The following is a 23,030-nucleotide window of genomic DNA, read 5'->3' as shown; positions in this document are numbered from 1 at the left end:
TTGAGATATCCTTTTTTGCGGAACAGACCCATGATTGATTATTTTCCTCACATACTTGCAACCAAACGTGTTATGAAAGTTTTTCATCGCGCCATCTTCAATGCTCCTTGGAATGTGCGTCAAAATTTATGACGTCATCATTTACGACTTGGTTACTCAGCGTAAAATGATGACGTTACGTTATTGTGAGCAGCGTCATATAGCGCGTGCCGGCTGTCTTTACCGACCCTGTGTAAGATTGATTTATCAAACAACTACCGGATAACCCTGTGAAGTATGTGAGAAATAAGTATCCCGTCCTTGTTTTTGGATCCTTAATGTATGGGTTAATTGTATTACACGTGTTTTCCAACTGTTCAATAAAGTATTGTTCAAACCAAACATCATATCAACACATGCTTACTGGAACTGAGGCATATTTAAAATAAATGTTGGCAATAAGTAAAATTTTGTAAAATTGTTTGTTTGTTGTGTGGTTTTCTCATTCGAAATGCACAGTATACTAGTACATATTTAGCCTCTGTCGATTTGAGGTCTATCTTGAATTATCTGGATTGACGAAGGATACCCTCAGAGTCCCCGTATTAAGTTAAGTTTGTGTATGTTGATTTCTTGTATTGCTGCTAAACAGAATTATTATAGTTGGACATAGGTCAGTGGTTACTCGTGTTTTTTAAGTGGCATTGAAAACATGTTGGAGATTTATGATGGTAACCTATCTTGAATTTGTCTTGAATGAAAAATATTATGCATACAATTGATAATGAATATAAATCTCTGTTTTAATCATGTAAATTCAATCAAAACAGAACCATGCACTGTGTGTACGTAGTGACCTCATTGACGTAACACTTCACACATCGGTCTGTAGAAATCTGTACACCTCGCATAACCGTAGTCGAAATCGTGTTCGTACGCGGCCCCAATGCTTACTTCCATGACGATGGCGCAGTGATCTATCGTGTGCTGGTGTTGGTGCGGTATGACTATGTCCGTATCAACCATTTCACCACTGTTGTACCATGTCCATACACCTATGCCTCGGTCAACTGCCCCTATGAAATAGTCCGCAATGTGGTCATACCCTGAAACGAATGGTATTACTCTTCTTATTTTCCCTCTTGTCGATTGTTATAAAGAAAAGAAAACATAAAACTTGGAATCTACCCTCAATATACTTCTATCTAAACTAATGAAATAATCTGTAATAACACGATTCTGTATAACGCATTATAAAGCCCAGAATAGTATGCCTTTTCCTCAAGCTAGGTGTCGTTCATTGTGTTTTACATAACTGTTCGAGAGCAGGGTCTGTTTCGAACAAAAATTAATTCTTCAACTCATTATTCTAGTAAAAATTTCGATCTTAATAGACCGGTATAATTTTATGTACATATGTATACTAAAAGTAAAGTTCTGCTTACAATGTTTAGTTTTGTTTGAATATATCTATTCCCATTATTTAGAAGAATGTGTATAATTCATGCGTCCGTCGAAATTTAATTTCAACGTTATATTCATTTCGGCCTTTCATGCTTATTGTAATGTTCATCATAAAATTTATTGTGTCTCTGTGTTGTTTGCCGGCAGTGCTCCCCCTAACAAAGTATTGAGAATCCTTCACATCGCAGGAAGACAAATATAAATACAAAGAAATTAAACCATTTATTCGTTCCTTCCTCCAGACTGCATATATATATATTAAAGCCTTTTGATGTTTAAGCAAAATGAATCAGGACAAATTACCAAAAAATATACCGAATGGTTGAATATTTACCCTAATGATGATACAATGCGATCATCAATATCGTAGTCATTCATAAATGCAAATTAAACCAGTAAACTACCCACAGGTCACGGGGAATGTCTAATCCTGTGCTCAACCCTCTATATGTAAATGAGCCGGGGAAAATATGTCATGAACGCATCAGCAAACTAGTTTGTTTTGAAAATGACGGACTGGCGACCAAAGCCAAGCATCTGAAGCCTAAAGTCGACCAGATTTTCTGGCTGCTGCCGCCGCAAAGGCAAAGACAAAATTGGATAAAATCACAACATCATCTACGACTTACAAAGTCAATCGCAATTTAATTCATGTCGTTTTATTGGAATCAATATATCTACGCTCGATTCACTTCACACATTGGTCTGAAAACTTCATCACATAGAACATTGTCGATTCCAAAACCGTCGTCGTATTCATCAAAAAAGACATTGGCGCAGTGATCGTATTTGTGTGCATGGAAGCTGGGAGTAATAAGGTCGCGGTCGACCTCATCACCGCTGTAGAACCAGGTCCATCTCCCTACGCCCCTGTCTACCGCCCCGACATAATATTCCACATCAGTATCATAACCTGAAAGGGAAGTCCGTTGTCTGGTTATTTCTAATTGCAGATCTACTACCTGACGATTCTTGGGTTTCGTATATTTCCCTAGAAAACTATCCGATTAAAAAGAAGATATAAAAGGAACATATCTTAGTTAATCTCATACGCACAACTATATTAAATACAAGTGTTTTTCAGACATTTTAAATGATATCATTTAGGAAAGAGTAAAAATCAGAATCGCTGAGCTACTGTAAATAATTTGTAAACATTCTGAAAATCACTCTGATTCATTGCACCACTAAGCTTTTTTGCTGGAATTTGAAAACAAATCTAAATGAACAAGAATTCTTTAAATGACAAAGTATCTTAAGCACCCTAGCACCACTAGGACTAAACGGCTTACTCTGCAGACATGGGAGAACGTAAATTTAGAAAGAGAGAGGGAGGAAAAAACATTAACAAACAGATGCATATGTCAAAAATACTTTATGTAGTTCGTGGTGCTTTCTAACATTCAAGGCTCAATTAGTCGCAACTTCACACATTGGTCGAAACTGATGATAACAATGTCTGTGTCCTAGCATAAATCTATTGGCCCCGAAATCCCTTACGACACTGCAATGGTTATTGCTATTGGTATAGGAAACGAGAAGGGTAGGACTAACAGTATCCCCACTGTCGTGCCATATCCACCTATACTCCCCACCGGTACCAGTTTCCACTGCCCCAATGAAATAATCCATAGAACTGTCGTATCCTGAAAAGGAAACTTGTGTTAAACCTAAATCTAAATTGAGTCATATTTAGTGCATTGTAAGCATGTTTGCAGCCCATTGGTTTTGTTGTCTCAATGATTTTCATTCGCATAGGCCAAGTATGGAAAGGTCACAGCATTATTTGCTTTAAGACATTGCTATGTAACAAAGTTCAACTGAAGATTCCATACTTCTTTGTAGAGTATTTTTTTTAATATCAAACAAGAGCAGGAACTTTTTTCTGGGGGGAGAATGGGGGGCGGTCATATATTATGTAATTCATATTTTGGTTTATGTTTTGTCATGGAAGTAAAATATCAAATTCAGTTCAGTAGCTTTGGAGAAGTCAAATATTCCCATTATCTACAGACTATAACGACGGACATAATGCCACCGCATTAGGACACTTAGATCACTTGTCAAGTAACCAACAAATCGTCTTAACATAGTCTCACTGGAACAAGCACCACTGGAGTAAAGACCTGTACCCGACATTATTAATAAGTGTTGGGATGCCCAAACAGGAAAGCTTTAGCTTGATATATAACAAACGTAGTAAAGACGTCTGAACCATAGCCCGATTAAAATCATTTAAAATTCAATGTCATACTTTTCGGCACGTTATTATTGATAATCATGTTTAATTTAGATTCCTTGTGATCCATCAATACTCCTTCTCAGCGTTTTATAGTGAGACAAAAATAGATAGATAAAAAGTGAATTATAATCATCGGAGCTTAACGTTAAGGCTGTGATACCCATTCACAATTTTAAAAGATATTCTCTGTATTATGAATTGTTTTGAAAAAGAATCGGAAGCATAGCATTCGATTAATATTAGGACTTATTAGCGTACATCCGTGACTCAAATCAGAATAGTCCGTTGAGATTAGAATAATAGAAGTATAAACAGACAATATGTGCATCAGAAATTTTTTATAGTGAAGTAATGCCTCTCATATTTACAGCTCGATTAATTAGAAGTCATCACAACTTCGCACATTGGCCAAAATAAATGATGACAATTGATGGATGCTAGCTTGAAGGTATGTGGGCCAATATTCCTGACAACGCTACAGTGTTTATTGTAATTGTTAAAAGACATCAGTAGGTTATGACTAATAGTGTCCCCACTGTGATACCAAATCCATCTATTGCCAGTTTCCACTGCCCCAGTAAAATAATCCTCAAATCTTTCGTATCCTAAAAAGGAAACGACTAGGGTCAGGAGTCTATTCAATATTAACTATTTATATCTATAGATATTTCTGTTTCTCCAATTGTATATCTTAATTATTGATGAGATACACTTTACAGTGACAAATGATCACCGCATAAAGAAAAGAAACCAATGATAGTTTTGCAAAGCCTGCTCGAATTTCCATCACCGAATATCCGGAAGATCTACAAGCTAATTTTCTCACTGATACCCTGACCCACTACTGGCCCACTGTATTTCCAACATGTATTTAAAGTTTTCGCTGCGAATATAAATTAAAGCGCTCCATTATGAATCCAAATCTAGGCCAATACCAGCAGAATAAATTATCATGAAATCAATCTGATTTATTTGAATGTATTATATGCCCAGAGAACATTTTTATTGCTCACTCATTTCGACACAATTACTAATTTTGCTGAAACTGTGTGACACACAGATATAACTAAGTCTAGATAGACTAAATATTATTTGATTTTGAAGTCCCAAAATACAGTGGGGAAATAGAGAAAGTTATAACCAGAGCAAAAAAAACAGGAATTAGTACATAATACTAGTTCCCTTCTCCTAATTAGACAGTAAGTAATCGAATGGAACTGCGTTGACTCAACCATATGCATAGAAATGTAAACGATGTTATAACCAAATTAAAACAGGGAAAAAATATAATTTCGTACGTGGCAATGACACATGCGGGGAGACGTAGTCAACGATATAGGCAGAAGGAAGCCTATCAAATCAGATACACAGAATCGCCGGGAAAAGGTGCGATAGCTACAGTGCAATAAAGCAAAGGTTCTTTGTGGACGAATTGCTTACATCTTCCCTTTGATTGGCAGTCTTTAGTCCAATCACTACGATCTGTCCTGTTAGCCTCTGATATTATATTGATTAAAGACGAGTCGACTTTTAAAAAATGAGACAAAGGTAGATAGATTCTACTGACTGCTGAAGCAGTCGTGACGGATAAATAGGTATCATCGCCGAGGTAAAGTTTATTTGTAAAATGAATTAAATCCCCAACGCTTCCTCCTTATTTTGTACTTATGTTATTAATTCTTGGTTGTTGTTGTTTTGTTTTCAAATAGGTCACCATTTTGGCAATTTTATTCGAACTTACACAACATTCAACAAGTCTGTTCAATTGAAAAGAATCTGAATGATAGAATCTGCATGTATAACACTCCAATTACTCAAACAGAGACATATAAAACAAAACAAACACGGAAATGAATTACCCAAACGAAATTATTGAACATTTTATAATCGGCAATAACCATGATGAATTATTCTATTTTTATCCATGCTTTCTTTAATCTTCTAATATTGGCAAATGTTACTTGTTGTTTGTCATCGAGATCTTAAATCAGGTTTGGAAGTCTCTCTGAGCTATTCGGTGTATGCATTTGTTTTAGATTAAGCACTGCATCAACTGTCACTATTAATCTATAAATTACAGTAACACGAAATCGAAATGTGAATATGTTTAGACAGATCAACGTGTCAGATTCACGTGATTAATCAGAATATGTCTGGTTCTGAATTACCTGTACCGGAGTAACGTCAGAAAAAAATATTTACCTGTACCGGGTTAGCGTCAGGAATAAATCTATATCTGAATTACTTGTACCGAGGTCAGGTCGGGAATATTTTTTTTCTGAATTACCTGTACCGGGGTTTTGCCAGGAATATTTGTATCTGAATTACCTGTACCTGGGTTAGGTCGGGAATATTTGTATATCAGAATTACCTATACTGGGGTTACATCAGGAATAAATTTATATCTGAATTACCTGTACCAGGATTACGTCGACAATAATTTTATATCTGCATTACGTGTACCGCGATTACGTCAGGAATAATTTTATATCTGAATTACCTGTGCCGAAAAGATAGAGATAACCCGTGAATTGTGTTTGGGTTATATCCCAAATTAAATTATAAATACAAGTTACCTGCGCTGGGGTTATGTCGGAAGTGATTCATGACATCCTGTAACTCGTTATCCGATTTCAGTTCAGCAAGATGGGAACATCTTTCTTTGCAATATCCCTACATGCAAAAAACATTGAAAAAAACGGAAATGAACTGAACCAGTCACAAAACTTTTTTTATCAAGCTTAAAGTTCATGCTCCTGCTTTTATAGAGGTATACCTAAATATATGACCGTATATCAAAACATAAATAACATGCATCAAACTGATGACATGTTTTACTCCTTTACCCTCGTTACCAATGAAATCTAACCATGCATAGAATATGATGCAATGATACTTTGGTGTAAGAATGCATTATTTGTTAAGGAGTTAATATATGTTGTACAAAGATGTTTTAATTCAATGTTGATCTCATAAAAGTATTTTATCTTGATTGACAATTATAGAAATGTAATTAGGTGAAGATTTTGATGTGAAAACGAAGTTAATCTATCGACGAGTTTATTAGATAAAATTTGTACAATTTTTTTTATTTCAATTGTTTTCAAATTTCACCGAGTACCAAAATCCATGGAGGGGCTTATGGCACCCCTTGTTAGAAAAGTTTGCGGTATGGACGGATTCATTCGTGCCCCCAAAGGGCAGAATAGGAACCCCAATATTCACACATTTGTTGTCTTTACAGCTGAAAAGGTTAATTATCGCTTTATATAAGTAGGTACTGGTTAGTATAACATAATATAGGTATATATGTATATAATTATTGTATTTTTCATTACAAGGGTAGAATATTTTATTAACAAAACACAAAGGTGCCAGATCGTCTTTGATATGTATGTATGTATATCCGAACGTGTGTTCATGCGTACGTACGCATGTGTAATAACTTAAGATAATTACCAGCGCATCGTCCCATTCCATCTCATTATCACCAAAATAATAACACTTGTTGAGGTAAGCATGGAATCCTCGTGGACAATCACCGTTCCAGTTACAATCTGTTCAAAGAAGTTAACGAAATGTATTTTACCTAGTTACCATTTACTTAAAATACCTATTTCCTAGTATATATATATATATATAGGAGGTTGCATTTAATTACCTGGAGTAAAATTACCTAGATTATATCTAGCTGCGTTATTCTTGGCAGACAAAATAACAAAAACTTAAACGGAAGCTGTGGCAGTGTAACCTCATACTTTACACATTCTTTCAAAGCATTGCACGCAGTGACGACAATCATCGGTTGTTACGTGACCAATGTCAATGAGATAAGTCCCCACTTTAAAACAAGTAGAGTGTAACCGTTAATGTGTTGCCACATTTCCGAATAATCCGACCGCTAAAATGGAAATATAAGATAGTTCGTACTAGAGTTAGTTTTACAGTTTGAATATTTGCTATAATATGTGTTTTAAGTAATAGGTTACCAATACCTTGGGGACGGGGAGTTGCGTTGGGCTGGTTGGTGACTACTGGCCCTTGAGTAGTCATTACAACAGCTGGGGCTGGTGTCGTGACGACAGGAGCCACTGTGGTCTGGACCCTATCATTACATAAGTCAGACCCGCAGCAGTCACCGTCCAATGAAAAGTGGAAATGTGAACGGCGACCAATCAGTGCAGGTCCAGTCCCAATATCTGGGCTTCCGAATGTCAGATTAGAACAAAGCTGTAAATGTATATGAAAATTTCCGAACTTCACTTATTTACACGAACTTGTATATACAAAATTTCACCCAATAGATTTGTACGCAATTTTTTTTTCCAAATGACTGTTATGACGTACATGTAGTTCAAAACAAAGTTCTAGATGAACAACTCGATCAATAGTGCTGACACCTATCATTTGTTTAAAAAAAACTGCTAACGGATCACTTTACATTTGATATGCTATATATTATGGTTATATAAGTGAAGAATATCATTTCCATTAAAGAAATAATTTTGTTGGATCTAACGATGACTTTGTTTTTCATAATTAATATTCTTACGTTGTTGTCTATGCAGCCAGTCCTGAATCCATGTTGAAATGTCATGGAGTTGTATGTTTCCGTTATGTAGCATTTCTGTAAAAAGAAAAAGAAAAGATTAACTCTTTATATCAAAAAACATATTTAAGAAATCAACGAATTGGTTGATAAGTTATGAAATGAGAGAGAGAGAACACTTGTAATAAGCCATGAGTTCTAAATCGTGATGAAGGTCTATAGTAACAGGTATACGACAAAGTAATACAATAAACAAAGCCGAATCTAATTGTTTTGTCCTTTGTCATTCCGTGCATTATAAACACCGGTGGCTATGCAGTTCCATAGCTTATCTGGCAAGCGTACAGATCTTTTGCGGGTACTAAGGTATGCTCAGAAGAAGGCAATATTTCTTTAAATCTCATCACACTTTACTTATTACTTTGCTAATTCCAATATTCATCTGAATATTTAACTACCGGAACGTCAGTCAGTCGTGTTCGTCTTCTGCGTTAGCACAACAGTAACAGTGACGTCACAACCGATTTACGTTCAAACCCAATCACATTTGATATTGACAAGAGGAGCGGGTAATATCGCCTCTCAGTTCATCACATGACAGTACACTGACTTTCTATCGGATACACATGTAGGTACTTTGAGGCGATAGTGCCCGCTCCAGCTTGGCGCGAGATTGCGCGTCACTCTGTTGTGACGCAACTGTTACAGTGGTGATTAATTCAGACGCCGAAAATCGTTGGCAGCCGGTGTTTAAATATTCAGTTGAATATTGGAATTAACAAAGTTAATCTGAGTGTGATGTACTAAAAAACAAGCATTTCCTTGTTTTGAAGACACTATTGTCTGATAATGTTGTCGAGGGATGGAATCTTGCCTTCGACTCGACAACACTATTAGATCATAGCGCCGTCAAAAGAAGGCATTAATGGATAAATGATACCCATATGAGTAGCTAATTATAACAGTATTTTATCATGTGAAATACTAAGCAGTGTTACAGCTTACCAGAACGGTGGTTTAGATATCGAAGAACTTCGTCGTAACCAGTGCCAACCAGTTGTTAAGAAAGGCGAAAGTGAGCATCATCTACATGTAACATCCGAGTAAAGGTTCTAACATAGAGTCGCGGGATGTTTTAACTTAAATCGAGACTTTAAATCAGTAACCAACCAACCATCCAACCAGTACATTTATTATATATTGGTTGCTGAATAGTACCATAACATACCTGCCCGGGGTTACACTTAGCTTTGGCTGAACAGTCTGACTGGAGCTCCACGTTGTCACAATGGTAACAAGTCACTGTTGACACAATTATACAATAGAACAGCATAATTCAATTTAAGATAATGAATATGCATGATCGTATGAGGCGACTTAATCTGGAGGTCTTATCTTTTCTTTTCTTTCTAATGTCGTCCTTGACACTGTCCACATTTTGTCATTTGAGCGTTCGCCCCTGTGAGGAGGGCTCTACCCAAGACATACCAGATTCTATAAAATAGTAGTTGATACTCCCTATGACGACTGGGACATTCGTGGTCAGTATAATGTGACCGTGTGGTGTCTGATGGATACCATTGTATCTTCTCAGCAATATGCGTGAGTGAGGTGGCACTATAAAGATGACATCGGATGGCCACTATAACATATCGCAGCTTCCACGAATAAAACAGGGGACCGCGATAACTCTGTTAGAGCGTAAGTTGCGTAACTTCAGGTGAAGGGCCGAGGATCGTGAAGCGACGCTCCCTACCCAAGTCGGTTTGTGTTTCTCGGGAGCTGAGAAACAGACTGGCCTGTGCTGTCGTGGTTGTATCTTTGGACAGAACATTTTAGTCTGATTGCTCTGGGCGACATGTAGCGGGTCTGTCGTTTGTTGTTCAAAAGGAGACCCCGCTTGAAAATGTCGCTGGCTGATGAGACGATAAACCCAGCAAACAAACAAAAAAAGCCTCCCAAAACACACACACAAATACACTACACGCATTCATCTCGTACCCTAGGAAAGCCGTCCTTTAAGACAATGGCTGTTCATATGGCTTTAAACAATGCAGATGAAATAAACATTGCAGCAACGCTTTAATCCAGCCAAGTCCAGTTCTTTAAAAATCATCGTAAGATCCTTCAAAATAACTAAATAAGGAAAATAAATATAGAAGAACAGTAACTGTATGACTGGCAAACTTATCAAATACTTACAACATTTGCCGCACATGGAGGGGCACACCTTAGAAGCAATACATTCGTTTGAGCAAATGTCCGGCATAGCAAACGCAAGCTGGGTGCAAAGTTCACTGTTGAAATCGTCACATGAACTTCTTACTACAGCGGAGGGTGCCACTGAGGGGTTTGGGGCGAGAGTAACACCAGGTGTCGTAAGGATGATTCCTACAACCAGAAATACGAGGATTTGTTCCTTTTAGAATGAAGACTTATAGGTAAATAAGGCAGTGATTAAAGGATTTTGATTAGTTTACTATTCTAAACTTATCATATTCATGTCAACAAGCTGATATATCTTATCTTTATTTTGTCATTAGTTGTGATGTTTAGATAACATATTAATACATGCTGTTATAGTAGGTTTATTCTTTTCAAAGCAATAAATTGATAGAAGTCTATATATTTTTTCAAGGAAAAAATACCCCAACAACAACAAAAAAAACCCCAACCCAAACCAATAAAAACATTCAACAGCTATAATGATTATTTAATGCCTTGGGAGTTAAATAACATCCCCCTTTTGTAATAGAATCCTGCTTTCTTGACAAAGTGTAGTATAAAAATGTGGTAAATACAAATTATCAATAAAGGTAACAACGATACACATTCATACTTTTAAATATTCACAATGATGGTCTGATTTATATAGATATCATATTGTCTTGTGATGTATATAGAATGAATCCTTTGAATTCGTTAATATTTCTTGTAGTGATTCGCCACTGGCACGGTTTGTACAATGAGAACGTGGCATTAATTGATTTTTTGGATTTAGATTTTATGTTTCGCAATTTATAAGCTACTTGACCAAATATCCTTGTAATGTAAGTATATTCGAATAAATCTTGTTATTGTTAAAAAAAATAATTTTAAAAATTTATCTTTGTTTTGAAAACCACTGAAGTATTAATAATTTATTGTCACTGTTCGTTACAGAAACATTCAATAGTTTACCATTGTTACAATATATAAAACAGATACATCTAGTGTTCATGATATATCGGTCCTGTTAGACCACAAGGTAGGGAATAGTTGTACGCGTCCGCGATTCGGCTAATACTATTGTGATCGTAGATGAAATACCTGCGAGTGGCTGTGTACTGCTGGTTAAATTGTGATTACAGAGGTTAGACCCACAACACCCGCCGTCCAGTTGTGATCGTTTCCCTATGGTGCCTCCAAAGTTTCTCAGACACACCTAAGAACGTCATGACACAATTACAAAACAAAACATGAAACAAATAAAGAAATACCTTACAAAACATCTGTATGACTTCTTACTGACTTGTTAGCAGAAGAGAATTACAGACGAATTTGAGTGTTTTCATGTTATGAAGGCATTCTTTACATTGTATTGAAAATACTTGCCAGTATTTTGTATTGAGCTAAAATAAGCTTGAAGAATCATTTGATGTAATTCTTATAATTTTATCCACATTGATATGACTCTCCGTTTTTAAAGGACTCTTTCCTGATAAATGATTACGATACTCTTCTACCCAATCAAAATGGACGTTACGGGACGCTATCGGATAACAAATTATTAGCAAAATTAGATGCTTGTTTCAAGCAGGATTAAATCATATAGTATCCAAATAATGTAATTAACACAGCATGGCATCATTACAAACTCATCACAATAAAATATCGGTAAAATCTGCAGCGAAGGTACATGTTCTGCTTACAGTAATTACTTACAAAATGTACATGGTGTATTCTTAAATATGAATGCTTTACCATGAATTTTGTTGTCACTACAATTTTCTCTGGATCTATAATTACGCCATTATTTAGAATATGTACCAAAGACAAAGAAATGCAAAGCACATATAAATAAGAGTGTTATAAAAAGTCAAGCGTATACCGACTAATCCATTATACTAAGAAAGTGTTGTGTCCTTCTATGATTTGACGTTGATGCTTGTGACTAAACGTGCGAAAATGTGGAAACCCAGAGGGGCGGTTAGCGAAGTTACAATTGGTCTGAATAAAAGCTAGAATTGTGAGAAGGGAGATAATTTACTCTGTTTTTCAATGTCTGGGGGTTCAGGATAAAAGTAAAAAGGATATTAAATACGTATATGTATATATACATGATTTCTGACGGATTGACAAAAGACGAAAGTCGATTTGAACACAGCCCACTTTCTGTCGATATACATAACATCATCTGGGGATAAATCCCTAGATATCTTGACTTGACTGATTTCTAACTTACGTCTTTCGTGGCGCAACCAAGAGCAAATGTCTTTTCAAAATTGTCGTTATATGACTCGGTTACAATGCAGTTCTGAAAATATAAGATTTAGAAACGAGTATGTATAGTATATACAAATCTAGAGATTATATTTCATAAGATAAAGTTTATTTAGGGAATACTAAGACAATATTCATATGCTCATGAAATCAGTTTTAGAATGCACACTGTGAATACTGTGTAAGAGAATAGAAAGGAATGGCATAAATTATTAATCAAAATCAATTTCAGCAATAACGTTTGTTCCTTTAAAACTTAAGTGCACATGAAAACTGAAAATGCATCCTTCAAGTAAATTACTTCGTCAGTCAAGTGCAAATACATGAACATTAAGAAAATACTCAAATGGGTTGATCAATGGAGGGGTGCCGATTCAAAATCCTTTTCTTTATTATTTTCTTGTAAGAGTCGTGAAATTATAAAGGCGGTAATATTCTTTAAAAATATTTTCTTCATTGAATAAATGCGCGAGAATTTTTTCATTTTTCTGAAACGTCAAAACATATTACATTTTGAGATTTGTTTTCAATCTTTCAATATACTTATACACAATATTTCATTTTGTAATAAGTTGAAATATTTCTAATTTTCAAAGGGCAGTGTACAGACATGTACATCGGTATGTAAGCACATTTTATTATTGCACAGCCAACGAAAGCTGTCGTTACAAAAACAGGTTTGATAGGTCTCACATATCAAAAGTTCTAGTTAATCAAATGTTAAGAGCTTTGAAAAAAAAGTTATTATTAAACATTGAAACCACTAGAGTTATTTTAAAAGGTCAATTAAAGGTCAACTTGTTCTCACGTGATCTTTTGACGGACATGGAGTGGTGGTCGTACAGTCACTTGGTGACGACACACTGTGACAGGAATAACACTCCAGTGCTGTAGAGAAAAAGTAGTCATTAGTCTAAAAGATGAATATAGGGTTCCTGATTTCATAGGGAATATGATACTCCCGATCCACACAAACAAAAAACAAAAAACATAAAACAAAAACAAAAACAAAAAAACAACTTTGACTTAGGTAAAACTTTCATTAATATGCGCATACTTTACCTGAACATGCCCAGCCAAAGCCTTCGTTATCAACGGGTCACAATTACAGTAGATTTCATAGTACAGGTGCCATTTATTATACATGTACAACTATCTATCAACATTAGGATATATAGGTTTGAAAGTCTACACAATAATGTAAGAAGACGGGCGGACAGACAGGTGATACAATTCCTATATATACCCAATATCGTTTTTAGGGGTATAAGGATGTAGGAAAAGGAGATTTGATGGTAAAAAAGAAATAGTTGTGAATGAACTACAGAGTAACTACGATACTGTTTACATTTTCCTTCTTGTGATCTCCAAGTGAGCTTATTAGGAGTGTTCCACGAAGTGCAGATATATTTTGATCACATGACAAAAATATCACGCTATTTCAACGTCATGTTCACTGCATTAGATAGCACGCGTCATTATCCTGCATCAATCATTAACATGCTCCAAACGTGAATCCAGTTAGAAATAGCACGAGAACAATTTCAGATTTAGAGGATAATCAATCAAATTCGAATATACGTACATGTATATTAATATGTCATGATTTATATATACATTGAATATAAAGGTATTAGATGACTTTTAATCGTATTTGTATGTTTTTTCAAAATGTTTTCATAATGTGATGATCTTGCCGTTAGTGATAAATTTACAAAATGTGATGAATATAATTATTCACTTATATAATTCTTCAAGTTTATCGTTTATATGGTATACAGTATTTTGATGAACAAAACAGCCTATATTGGAGACATTTTACTGTTCACGGGGATTAAAAAATCTTAATTTTTTTTTTTTTTTTTTAAATTACCGTTTAGTGGGAAAACTTACGACATTTTCCGCATGTTTTCTGACAAGTCCTGGACAGGCAAGGATCCGTACAAATATCTTTCAATCCAAACGATTCGGAGGCCAGCAGGCGACAGATGTTGGGGTCTACTTCATCTGCGCATGTCGTCTGACCATTGACAGTGCCAAAAATGACAGCCAACGCTAGGATAGAAAACGTTCAAACTCTATAGTTATCTCTTTACTACTATACAGCTGAAACAGACGTACAGATATAATGAAATATAAAGAAGCATTTCAATATTACAAAATAAGAACAGTGATTATTTTGACTATCGTATTCTAGTCCTTAAAGTAATTTGCGTTAAATAACAGAAGTATCATGGAGACTGATTTCTTTAATTTAAACAGAAGGATTTATTTTTATTATTTACTTTATTTCTTATACTTGTTATAAATGATGAACATCCATAAAGAAAATGAGCAAAAATACACGAGATGTTAATGAGATATTTACCTGTTAGCAGGACAATCATTGTATCTGGTTGTATTCCTTAGACTGAAGATAGCCGAGATATTCCTGATGTTCTTATCTGGAGACAAAGCACGCCTTATCTCTGGCACTCAGTTTGACCTATATCGGTCTCTCAAGTAGATCAATTGCTTCATGATTCCATCTGACATCCAGAAGTGTAGTAATTTAGTCACACGTGGACGATGCATGATGAGTATTCCTATTGATGTTTGACATGACATAACCGCAATCAGGATTATCACGTAACTCACCGGCTCTACCGGGTATTCAAGGCATGCGTCATAAATATCATAATTCAAGCTTAAACAGTTTTCTCAATACCGTCTGTCCTTTAATCTATTGTTTTCGAATTGTGAGGGTATTGTTTCAGCGTTCACATCTTAGATGATCATTTATATTTAATAACGTTTTAAATGTAATAAGTATAGATACATGTATGTAAGCCTAAAACAAGAAAAAGTATACGAGTGTGATTTGCAGAAGTATAATAAGAAACATGTATATAGTACATAATGTAATAGTACATAAAGTAATAACATAAAGCTAAAAGGGAATCAGGAAACTTATTTCTATGCATTCTACGCATCACAACGCGAAGATTTTATGTATCAAAAATCAAAACAAACCTTTCGAAAATTATTTTACTGTTTACAAGAGAGATATTTGACAAATTGATGGAAGTTTCAATAAGCAATCTGTTGGCGGAAAATTGATGGTTAGTCCGTGATAGTAACGCCGGATACCGACAGCGCCACAGATGTCATTGGTGATGTTGACGGGTCTGGGTAGAAGAGAAGAGGGTATAGCTTCGCCTGTACTGCTCCACTCCCAGCCGTCAGAATTCACATTGTACTGCGCGTCCGTGAAGTACATTTCTTCGACTGAAATGAAGTCATAACATAAATGATACTATAAAAATTTCTGTTTATGAAAATTGATATAGTTTTGCAAATAACTTTCCTAGATATGCTGACAAACCACGGGAAATAACCTATGGTTCTTATTGATGTTAATCCTTTATTATCACTGTCACAACATCAATACCAAACGACAAAAATGACAATGAATTTCGCCGCAGCTTGATTACATTTTGGCGACAACTTTGGCATCGCTATATATTTAGTGCTAACTTACGTCCTCCACTAAAGTATAGCTGTTGTAGAACCTGGAGGGCGAAATCGGCTGATGAAAATTTTACAAGCTCGGCACATTTTTCATGGCAGTAACCCTGAAATATGTACATAACAAGTAAACATCTGTTTATCAAAATCAGTATATTCTGGACAGAACTATTCGAATAGTATATATCCTTGTATTATATTATTGTTTTTGGTTTTTTGGGGTTTTTTTCAATGCTAAAATGGATGTATTTACCTTTGCCATGTCCCAATCCATGGTCTGTCTACTGGTGTGGTAACAATCTGTTCCGTGTCGCATGAAATCGTCAGAACAATTGGTGTGACTAGCTGGGCATACTGTAATGTAATACGCCCAAGACAAACGTAAAGCAACCTCATTATCGTCTTTATTTGTAGAAATATCAGGTTTCCCAGTACACTGAGAAAATGCGTGTAAGGTAAAATGTCCTTGCTTTCTGCTTCCCATTTGTTTTGATCCTTCAGATTTCTTAGACGTAGTTATTTGAAAGTTAATTAAAGACCATGGATGCAACGACAAAATTTAGATAACATTATTGAACTGGTGGTGTTATAAAATAATATACGAAATATCTACTTAAAACTACGGGATTGTCTACTTTTACTAAAATGAAGTTTTGTCTTATAGGGTGCCTTTTGATATTTTACCAATCATTTCTGAAATCGATAATCTAGTTTTATTTGCGTTTTATATCATCAATTATTTCCACGTGGAGCTGTCAGATGTTTTACTGCTAATGCATTTAGTGTTAATCTACAAAATATTTACCTATATAAAGGTTGAATCACATTGAAATACTTTTTCTGGATTTTCTTATGTTGTCGTTGAACATTTTCCAAACGTAAGCTTGAAATTCAGACTCATATCTTGTATTCCTCTCTTACATTTCACGATCTCCAACGATTTTTTATGTAACAGAAGATTTTTTTTCGCTACTTTGACTTATTTCTTTGATTAAGAAGTGGAGGTATACATTCAATGTTTAATAAAGCGTATACATGATATCTGGACAAAAAGAAAGCTTGAGTACAGTATTTCTGAAATGCCGATGGTTTTTAATTGCCAATTAGTAAGAGGAAAGTATACACTACACCTTGCTGTAGTTGATGTCCCCAAGTCGACAGGGGGCGTCATCGTTGACGTAATTAATGGCAGCGACACAGGAAGTGACGTCACATCGCCATGCAGTTCCCTGTTGTTACAAAGGTCGGTGGAACAACAGCCGCCATTGAGGGACAGTTCCAATGACTGTCGTCCGCGCCGACCGAAAGCTATAGGAGCCTCTTTGTGGAATCTATCACATATCTATAGAAAAATGTCACAACATGCAATTTTTGAGAAGATAAAACAAAATAATTTGGGAAGTAAGGAAAATCCCACGGTGAGCGCGGGAGAGAATGTTTTACTTTTTCCATGTGATACATAGATACATAAAAATATAATACCAACTGAATGTGCAAAATTACTTTCATATTGGTTCAATTATTTTTTAACAAAAGTATCAAGACTCATTGGAAATGATACAGGAATATGAATGATCTAGAATTGTAATAACGTACATATTTGTCCATGCATCCAAGTCTGTAGCCATGTTCAAGCATCAAACTAATCGTCTTCAAAGAGTAGCAGAGCTAAGACGAGAAAAATGAATGAAATGAATTCAAACGTCTTTGTTAAAATCAACAACTAACTTTGTAGTATATGCTTAGGAATTTACAGGTGCCAAACAACAAAGAATACCGAGATGATAACGAAACAATATCGGGGTCAATATATAAACAAAAACATCCATTCCCATGGACACTCCTGAGAAATATAAGGATGAGAAAACCAAGTGCCCCGGAAGGAAAAACGTCTTTTGTTGCCATACAAATCTAGATCACGACGACACCCACCATACAAATCTTGGTCACGACGACACCCGCCATACAAATCTAGGTCACGACGACACCCGCCATACAAATCTACGTCACGACGACATCCGCCATACAAATCTTGGCCACGAAGACACCCGCCATACAAATCTTGGTCACGACGACACCAAACATACAAATCTAGGTCACGACGACACCTGCCATATAAAATCTAGGTCACGACGACACCCGCCATACAAATATAGGTCACGACGACACCCAACATACAAATCTAGGTCACGACGACACCCAACATACAAATCTTGGTCACGACGACACCCAACATACAAATCTAGGTCACGACTACACCCAACATACAAATCTAGGTCACGACTACACCCAACATACAAATCTAGATCACGGCGACACCCAACATACAAGTCTAGGTCACAACGACACCCGCCATACAAATATAGGTCACGACAACACCCAACATGCAGATCTAGGTCACGACAACACCCTCCATACAAATCAAGTTAAAATCCGGTTCAAGTCAGAGTTAGGGTGATGACAACGGAGCCAATTGCTACGCCTACAATCGCTAGTCTTAAATACTTATAACAATAACGTAGCTTTTATTTTATTTCTACATCTACAATCGCTAGTCATAAATGCCTATAATAATAACATAGATTTTATTTTATTTCTACTTTCCTCTTGTCGTTCTCTACATATTCACTGTTTCCTAAGTATTCCACGTTTAGCATGCCAGAAAGAAGCCATTCTGCCAGTAAGACTCTTTTATCATGTCCTGATTTCTAATGACATATAATGGAGGACATGCATAGTCCAGGAAACGCTTTTAAATAAAAACACCCTTTCAATAAAAAAAGTCCTTCAAAATATTAACATTTATAAAAAAAAAATGGAGATTCACAATCTTCCGATTTGGTTTTAATTTTCAGATATTTCTGAAAAAAGCACAATCGGACACATATTGATTTGTGTTAATTCAAAAATGCAAAAAGGTCAAACAAAAAAACAAAACAAAACAAAAAAACCTACCTGCCCTTCTTCACATATCCTGGTTTGGTTACACCCTGAAGGTTGATTAGCATGTTCACACGTATGACAGGACACTGAAATGTATTAACCAGTAAATCAGACATTTTTGTTGCCGTCCACAAGATGTTTCCATCATTCATTTTATGGCACTCAGACTAAAAATATCCTCTTTTAGCCGTGATGCAGCATATACCACTTTTATATTAAGCTGTAAAAACGTCTTTAAACTGAAACTTTGACTTTTCGTTTTTGATGAAATAGTAAGAGCAAATGTGCTTTAATCATAATCAAGCTTTCTGTGAGTTATTATAGAGAACATAAATATGGTATGTCTATAGTACTTACAACACCTCTGACAGGTCCGAGGACACACTACTGCAAGTATGCAGGGGTTCTCGCACATATCAGGGACAGTGTGGGAGAGAAGTGTACATATGTCTGTCCCCATATCGGCACATTCCGACTCTGACCTGACGTATAAACTGCGACGCATTCCAAGTGGAGCTGTGGTAGTCATGGTGATTGCTGAAACTAAATTGAAACTAGCTAAATATGTGTTTGCAAAAGACTTTGACGTAGTTATACAGTATATTAATTTCCCTCTTTTTAAGACACAAAAATAAGCATAGCATGTGTATTTTTGAATCCGTGATTCTTGTTTTTTTTTAATCGTATGTTGTTTCGTTTTACATTTTTTCTTTTAGTGCGTTAGTAACACATGCTATATGTTAAAAATTGGAAGACGCTAAACAATTGCTCCTCCTTTGAAATATGGAAATATGGTAAAAAATTCGTTTTAATGATCATTTTAGAAAAAGAAGTTACACAACATTCAACTATGACAGTAATTGATGCATCTCATATGTTTACATTATATTTTTATGACATTCCTTAGAGTAACTAAGTAAAGACACATACCTGCAATGTTAATCAAATCCCTGTGAGTCTGGTTGTTACATAGGTTGCTCCCGCAGCACGCCCCGCTACCTTGGTCATCAGAACCGTGGATTATTGTCATCCCCAAAGTCTCGTTGTAATTAAAATGATCTACACATACCTGAGGAAGGAAACAAAAGCAAAGACTGAATGAAACATAAACAGATCACGTAATTATTCCTCTTTGGGGGTCTGTGTATCAGTGTCATGCACTTTCCAGACGACTCCCAGCAAAATCAGCTGAAAACCCATACAGCCTGGTTTCATTAGAATCTCCTTTCAATGAAATGACGTCGCAGGAATTTTGAAGACTAACCTCTGTTTGTCCACTGTTGTTGTTTAAACAATATCGAATTTAACCATGCATGCTAAACCAAATTGGAAAATGAATTCATTGAAGGCAAGTAGTGTTTTTAAAAAAAAAGTTACAAACGAAATCGTCAAGTGTGAAAAAGCCAACAACTGTCGGATTTTAATGTATGTACCTTTATTGACCTTTCAATTTAGCGTTATGCATACATCGTATATACTAGAGTAATAACGGATAGGTTAAAAAATGTCATTGATAAGTTAACGTCATATACCATGGAGAATTATCCTACAATGAATAATTTACATTTGTATTGAAAGATTTCCCCTGTGATTTGAAGAATTATTCACTCATAGGACGTCCCGTTGAATGATGGTGTAACTCGATTGATTAATTTCTGGTAAACTTTAAAAACTTATAAATACCTGTTTTGGCGCACATCCCAGTTGATATAGTGTATTTGAGTAAACGTCCGTATATTCACTGACGAAACATGTCTGCAACAAAAACAAAACAAAAAAACAATAGGAATGGAATTTGTCCTCGGAAAATTCTTCATGAATCTTTACATTAAATCCAGTAGTCGCAAATATAATACATCTATGTACTGTTATTTACTATCTACTTAAAATAATCAATGAATAAAGGAAAGTAGGGGAATAAGAGTTCTCTTGTCAGAGGATAACGTTTGTTTATGTTTTTATTTATATAGCTTAACGAGGAATGAACGAAAGATTTAAATAGAAAAATTGGATTCCGATCTTATTTTTATCTTCCAGCGACCTAAGTCTCTGAGTTTCCTTCCTTATTTTCGATATTGATTTATAAATGTAGATTTTTTTAAAACATCTTCGGCTTTGCCTTATTGGTTTAAATACTTTAAATAGACACACTTTTGATGATAACGATGTTAATATATTTCTTTATATCATTTTATCGATTTTTACAAACAACCCGGGGCTTGACAAAAAAGTTGTTATCAGACCACAAATGAGTAATTCGCTACCCAGAAACATTTCATCACGTGTAATATAGACTATTAGTTAATGATCACCAGTGTATATCATCCTTACCTCGTTTAACTTTGCACACGTCACTGTTGTATTACAAGTATTTGGGTTTCTAACCTGGCTACACTGGAAGCATTCGATCTGGGGGGCTACAACACAAACAGGTCATTAGAGTGACATGATTCCGATCAAGTGTAGGTAGTATATAAAATGTATGTATTAAGATGAAATAGAAGAACAATGGATTATATTGTTACATTACATGTCCATTTTAACTGAAACTCACTATAGCTGACTACCTGGAAAAAAAAACAGAAGAAAAAGTACGATTAAATTAAAAATATGTAATACCTTTCACTTTTACAATTTGCCATAGCTTTATACATCCTATACACAGATAGAACTGGGAGTGTTTACTTACGACAAGTCCCACAGAACCGTTTACACAGGGACCGTAAACAAGAATTAGAGCAGAGAGAGGAATCTTTGGTGGCCATCATATGACAGACGGCAGTGTTCACATCATTACAAGGTTCTAATGAACTGGAAATGGTCATAGCCTGCAACACTGTCGAAAGGGGAAAAATCTTCTTTTTATGATCCTGAAGTATCATTATATTAGACCAATGTAAACTTAAAAGCGTGTTAACTATTTTTGATATTACACACAATTTTGTTTTCGTTAAAATAAATCATATAACAAAACGATGATATTTGTAAAATTAAAAACAACATCCGGTTTACTTCTTGTATATCGTCACGATTGGGTCGCTTTCAAAACAGGAAATGAGTGTCAATCTACACACATAGAGGTTCATATCACGATAAGGCCAGCATTAACATACGTCAAATACAATTTATACAAAAGTATTACTGTTTCCATGTTCTACAATTAAAACAAACACACACATTTTGTACCCAAAACGCGCTTATCTTCATTTCAGCTATAGTTGATTAAACAGACAAGATTTAAGCTGAACTTTAAAGAACAAAAGACGAATTCTACACGTTTGATACTGTTATTCAGTTACTTACCCAGCAGGACGCAGATAGCGTCGTGCACCATGTTGAAATATCAATACATAAAAGTTTGACCGATTATAATTGTCAATTATAGAAACGTCTTCTGTGGTCAAAGCACTATGAGTATATATGCCTTATCTAAATTGTTATCTGACGTGTAAACGCTCCTCTGTACAGTTATTATTGCTGTCTAATATCAAGGTCATAGTGACAACATCTAAACTTCTAAACGTCTCGTTTATTATTTCGTATGAAACGATACGACAGTGGGATTAACAGCATGACATCTACCTGAAAAATACAAATCCTTGTATAATGCCATTGAAGAGATCGTATGCTAGAAACACTTATTCATAACTTCGCGAACCATTAATTTCACAGAAGCTGGCATAGAAAATGTGAACATTAAACGTTTTCGGTATGGCAAGGGTATGTGTGGAAGGCTGGCAAATCAGTCACGAGCGAAACAGCACCTAAATCACTTCAATCGACTAATAAACACACTTATTCAAACTGACAAAGCGCGTCCTATATTCATCTTTAACCTACCATGCCACTCAATACGAATTGTTT

General features: G+C 35.4%; 2 protein-coding genes across 5 annotated transcripts; both read right to left on the bottom strand.

The window, feature by feature from the left end:
- Window positions 1-761: 761 nt before the first annotated feature.
- Window positions 762-15,524, bottom strand: LOC117327714. 4 transcript variants are annotated; one of them, XM_033884833.1, is made up of 12 exons: window positions 15,085-15,513; window positions 14,610-14,771; window positions 13,525-13,604; window positions 12,679-12,750; window positions 11,544-11,658; window positions 10,437-10,625; window positions 9,463-9,536; window positions 8,238-8,312; window positions 7,681-7,915; window positions 7,145-7,242; window positions 6,262-6,358; window positions 762-1,085 (listed from the first exon to the last, which is right to left on the bottom strand). In XM_033884833.1, the coding sequence occupies exons 1-12, from the start codon at window positions 15,101-15,103 to the stop codon at window positions 838-840; spliced, it is 1,464 nt and encodes a 487-aa protein (XP_033740724.1). In that variant the 5' UTR covers window positions 15,104-15,513; the 3' UTR covers window positions 762-837. The 4 variants fall into 4 exon arrangements, with proteins under 4 accessions (XP_033740724.1, XP_033740726.1, XP_033740727.1 ...); XM_033884835.1 differs by lacking the exon at window positions 762-1,085 and adding an exon at window positions 2,069-2,356 and having other exon boundaries at window positions 15,085-15,500; XM_033884836.1 differs by lacking the exon at window positions 762-1,085 and adding an exon at window positions 2,804-3,089 and having other exon boundaries at window positions 15,085-15,522.
- A 201-nt stretch (window positions 15,525-15,725) lies between these two features.
- LOC117327715 lies at window positions 15,726-22,573 on the bottom strand. The gene is made up of 12 exons (XM_033884838.1): window positions 22,470-22,573; window positions 21,856-22,002; window positions 21,498-21,583; window positions 20,850-20,921; window positions 20,097-20,235; window positions 19,524-19,709; window positions 19,179-19,252; window positions 17,820-17,891; window positions 17,352-17,565; window positions 16,477-16,577; window positions 16,237-16,330; window positions 15,726-15,983 (listed from the first exon to the last, which is right to left on the bottom strand). Exons 1-12 carry the CDS (start codon window positions 22,498-22,500, stop codon window positions 15,751-15,753), a joined length of 1,449 nt encoding a protein of 482 aa, XP_033740729.1. The 5' UTR covers window positions 22,501-22,573; the 3' UTR covers window positions 15,726-15,750.
- Between the last annotated feature and the right edge of the window lie 457 nt (window positions 22,574-23,030).

The sequence above is a fragment of the Pecten maximus genome, chromosome 5, assembly GCF_902652985.1.
Source record: "Pecten maximus chromosome 5, xPecMax1.1, whole genome shotgun sequence".
Taxonomy (NCBI): Eukaryota; Metazoa; Mollusca; class Bivalvia; order Pectinida; family Pectinidae; genus Pecten; species Pecten maximus.
The sequence above is the reverse complement of the archived record's forward strand: the minus strand, read 5'-3'. Positions and strand labels throughout refer to the sequence as shown.

Excerpts from the sequence above, each read along its gene's own strand:
- LOC117327715 (XM_033884838.1), bottom strand. The coding sequence starts at position 22,500 with ATGGTGCACGACGCTATCTGCGTCCTGCTGG. Across the intron at positions 16,578-17,351 it reads GACATCAACTACAGCAAGGT|TATGCCCAGCTAGTCACACC; the intron begins GTAGTGTATACT and ends ATTACATTACAG. Across the intron at positions 16,331-16,476 it reads TGGATTGGGACATGGCAAAG|GGTTACTGCCATGAAAAATG; the intron begins GTAAATACATCC and ends TACATATTTCAG.
- LOC117327714 (XM_033884833.1), bottom strand. Across the intron at positions 9,537-10,436 it reads CTCCATGTGCGGCAAATGTT|TGACTTGTTACCATTGTGAC; the intron begins GTAAGTATTTGA and ends TTGTGTCAACAG. Across the intron at positions 7,916-8,237 it reads CTGGCTGCATAGACAACAAC|CTTTGTTCTAATCTGACATT; the intron begins GTAAGAATATTA and ends ATACATTTACAG.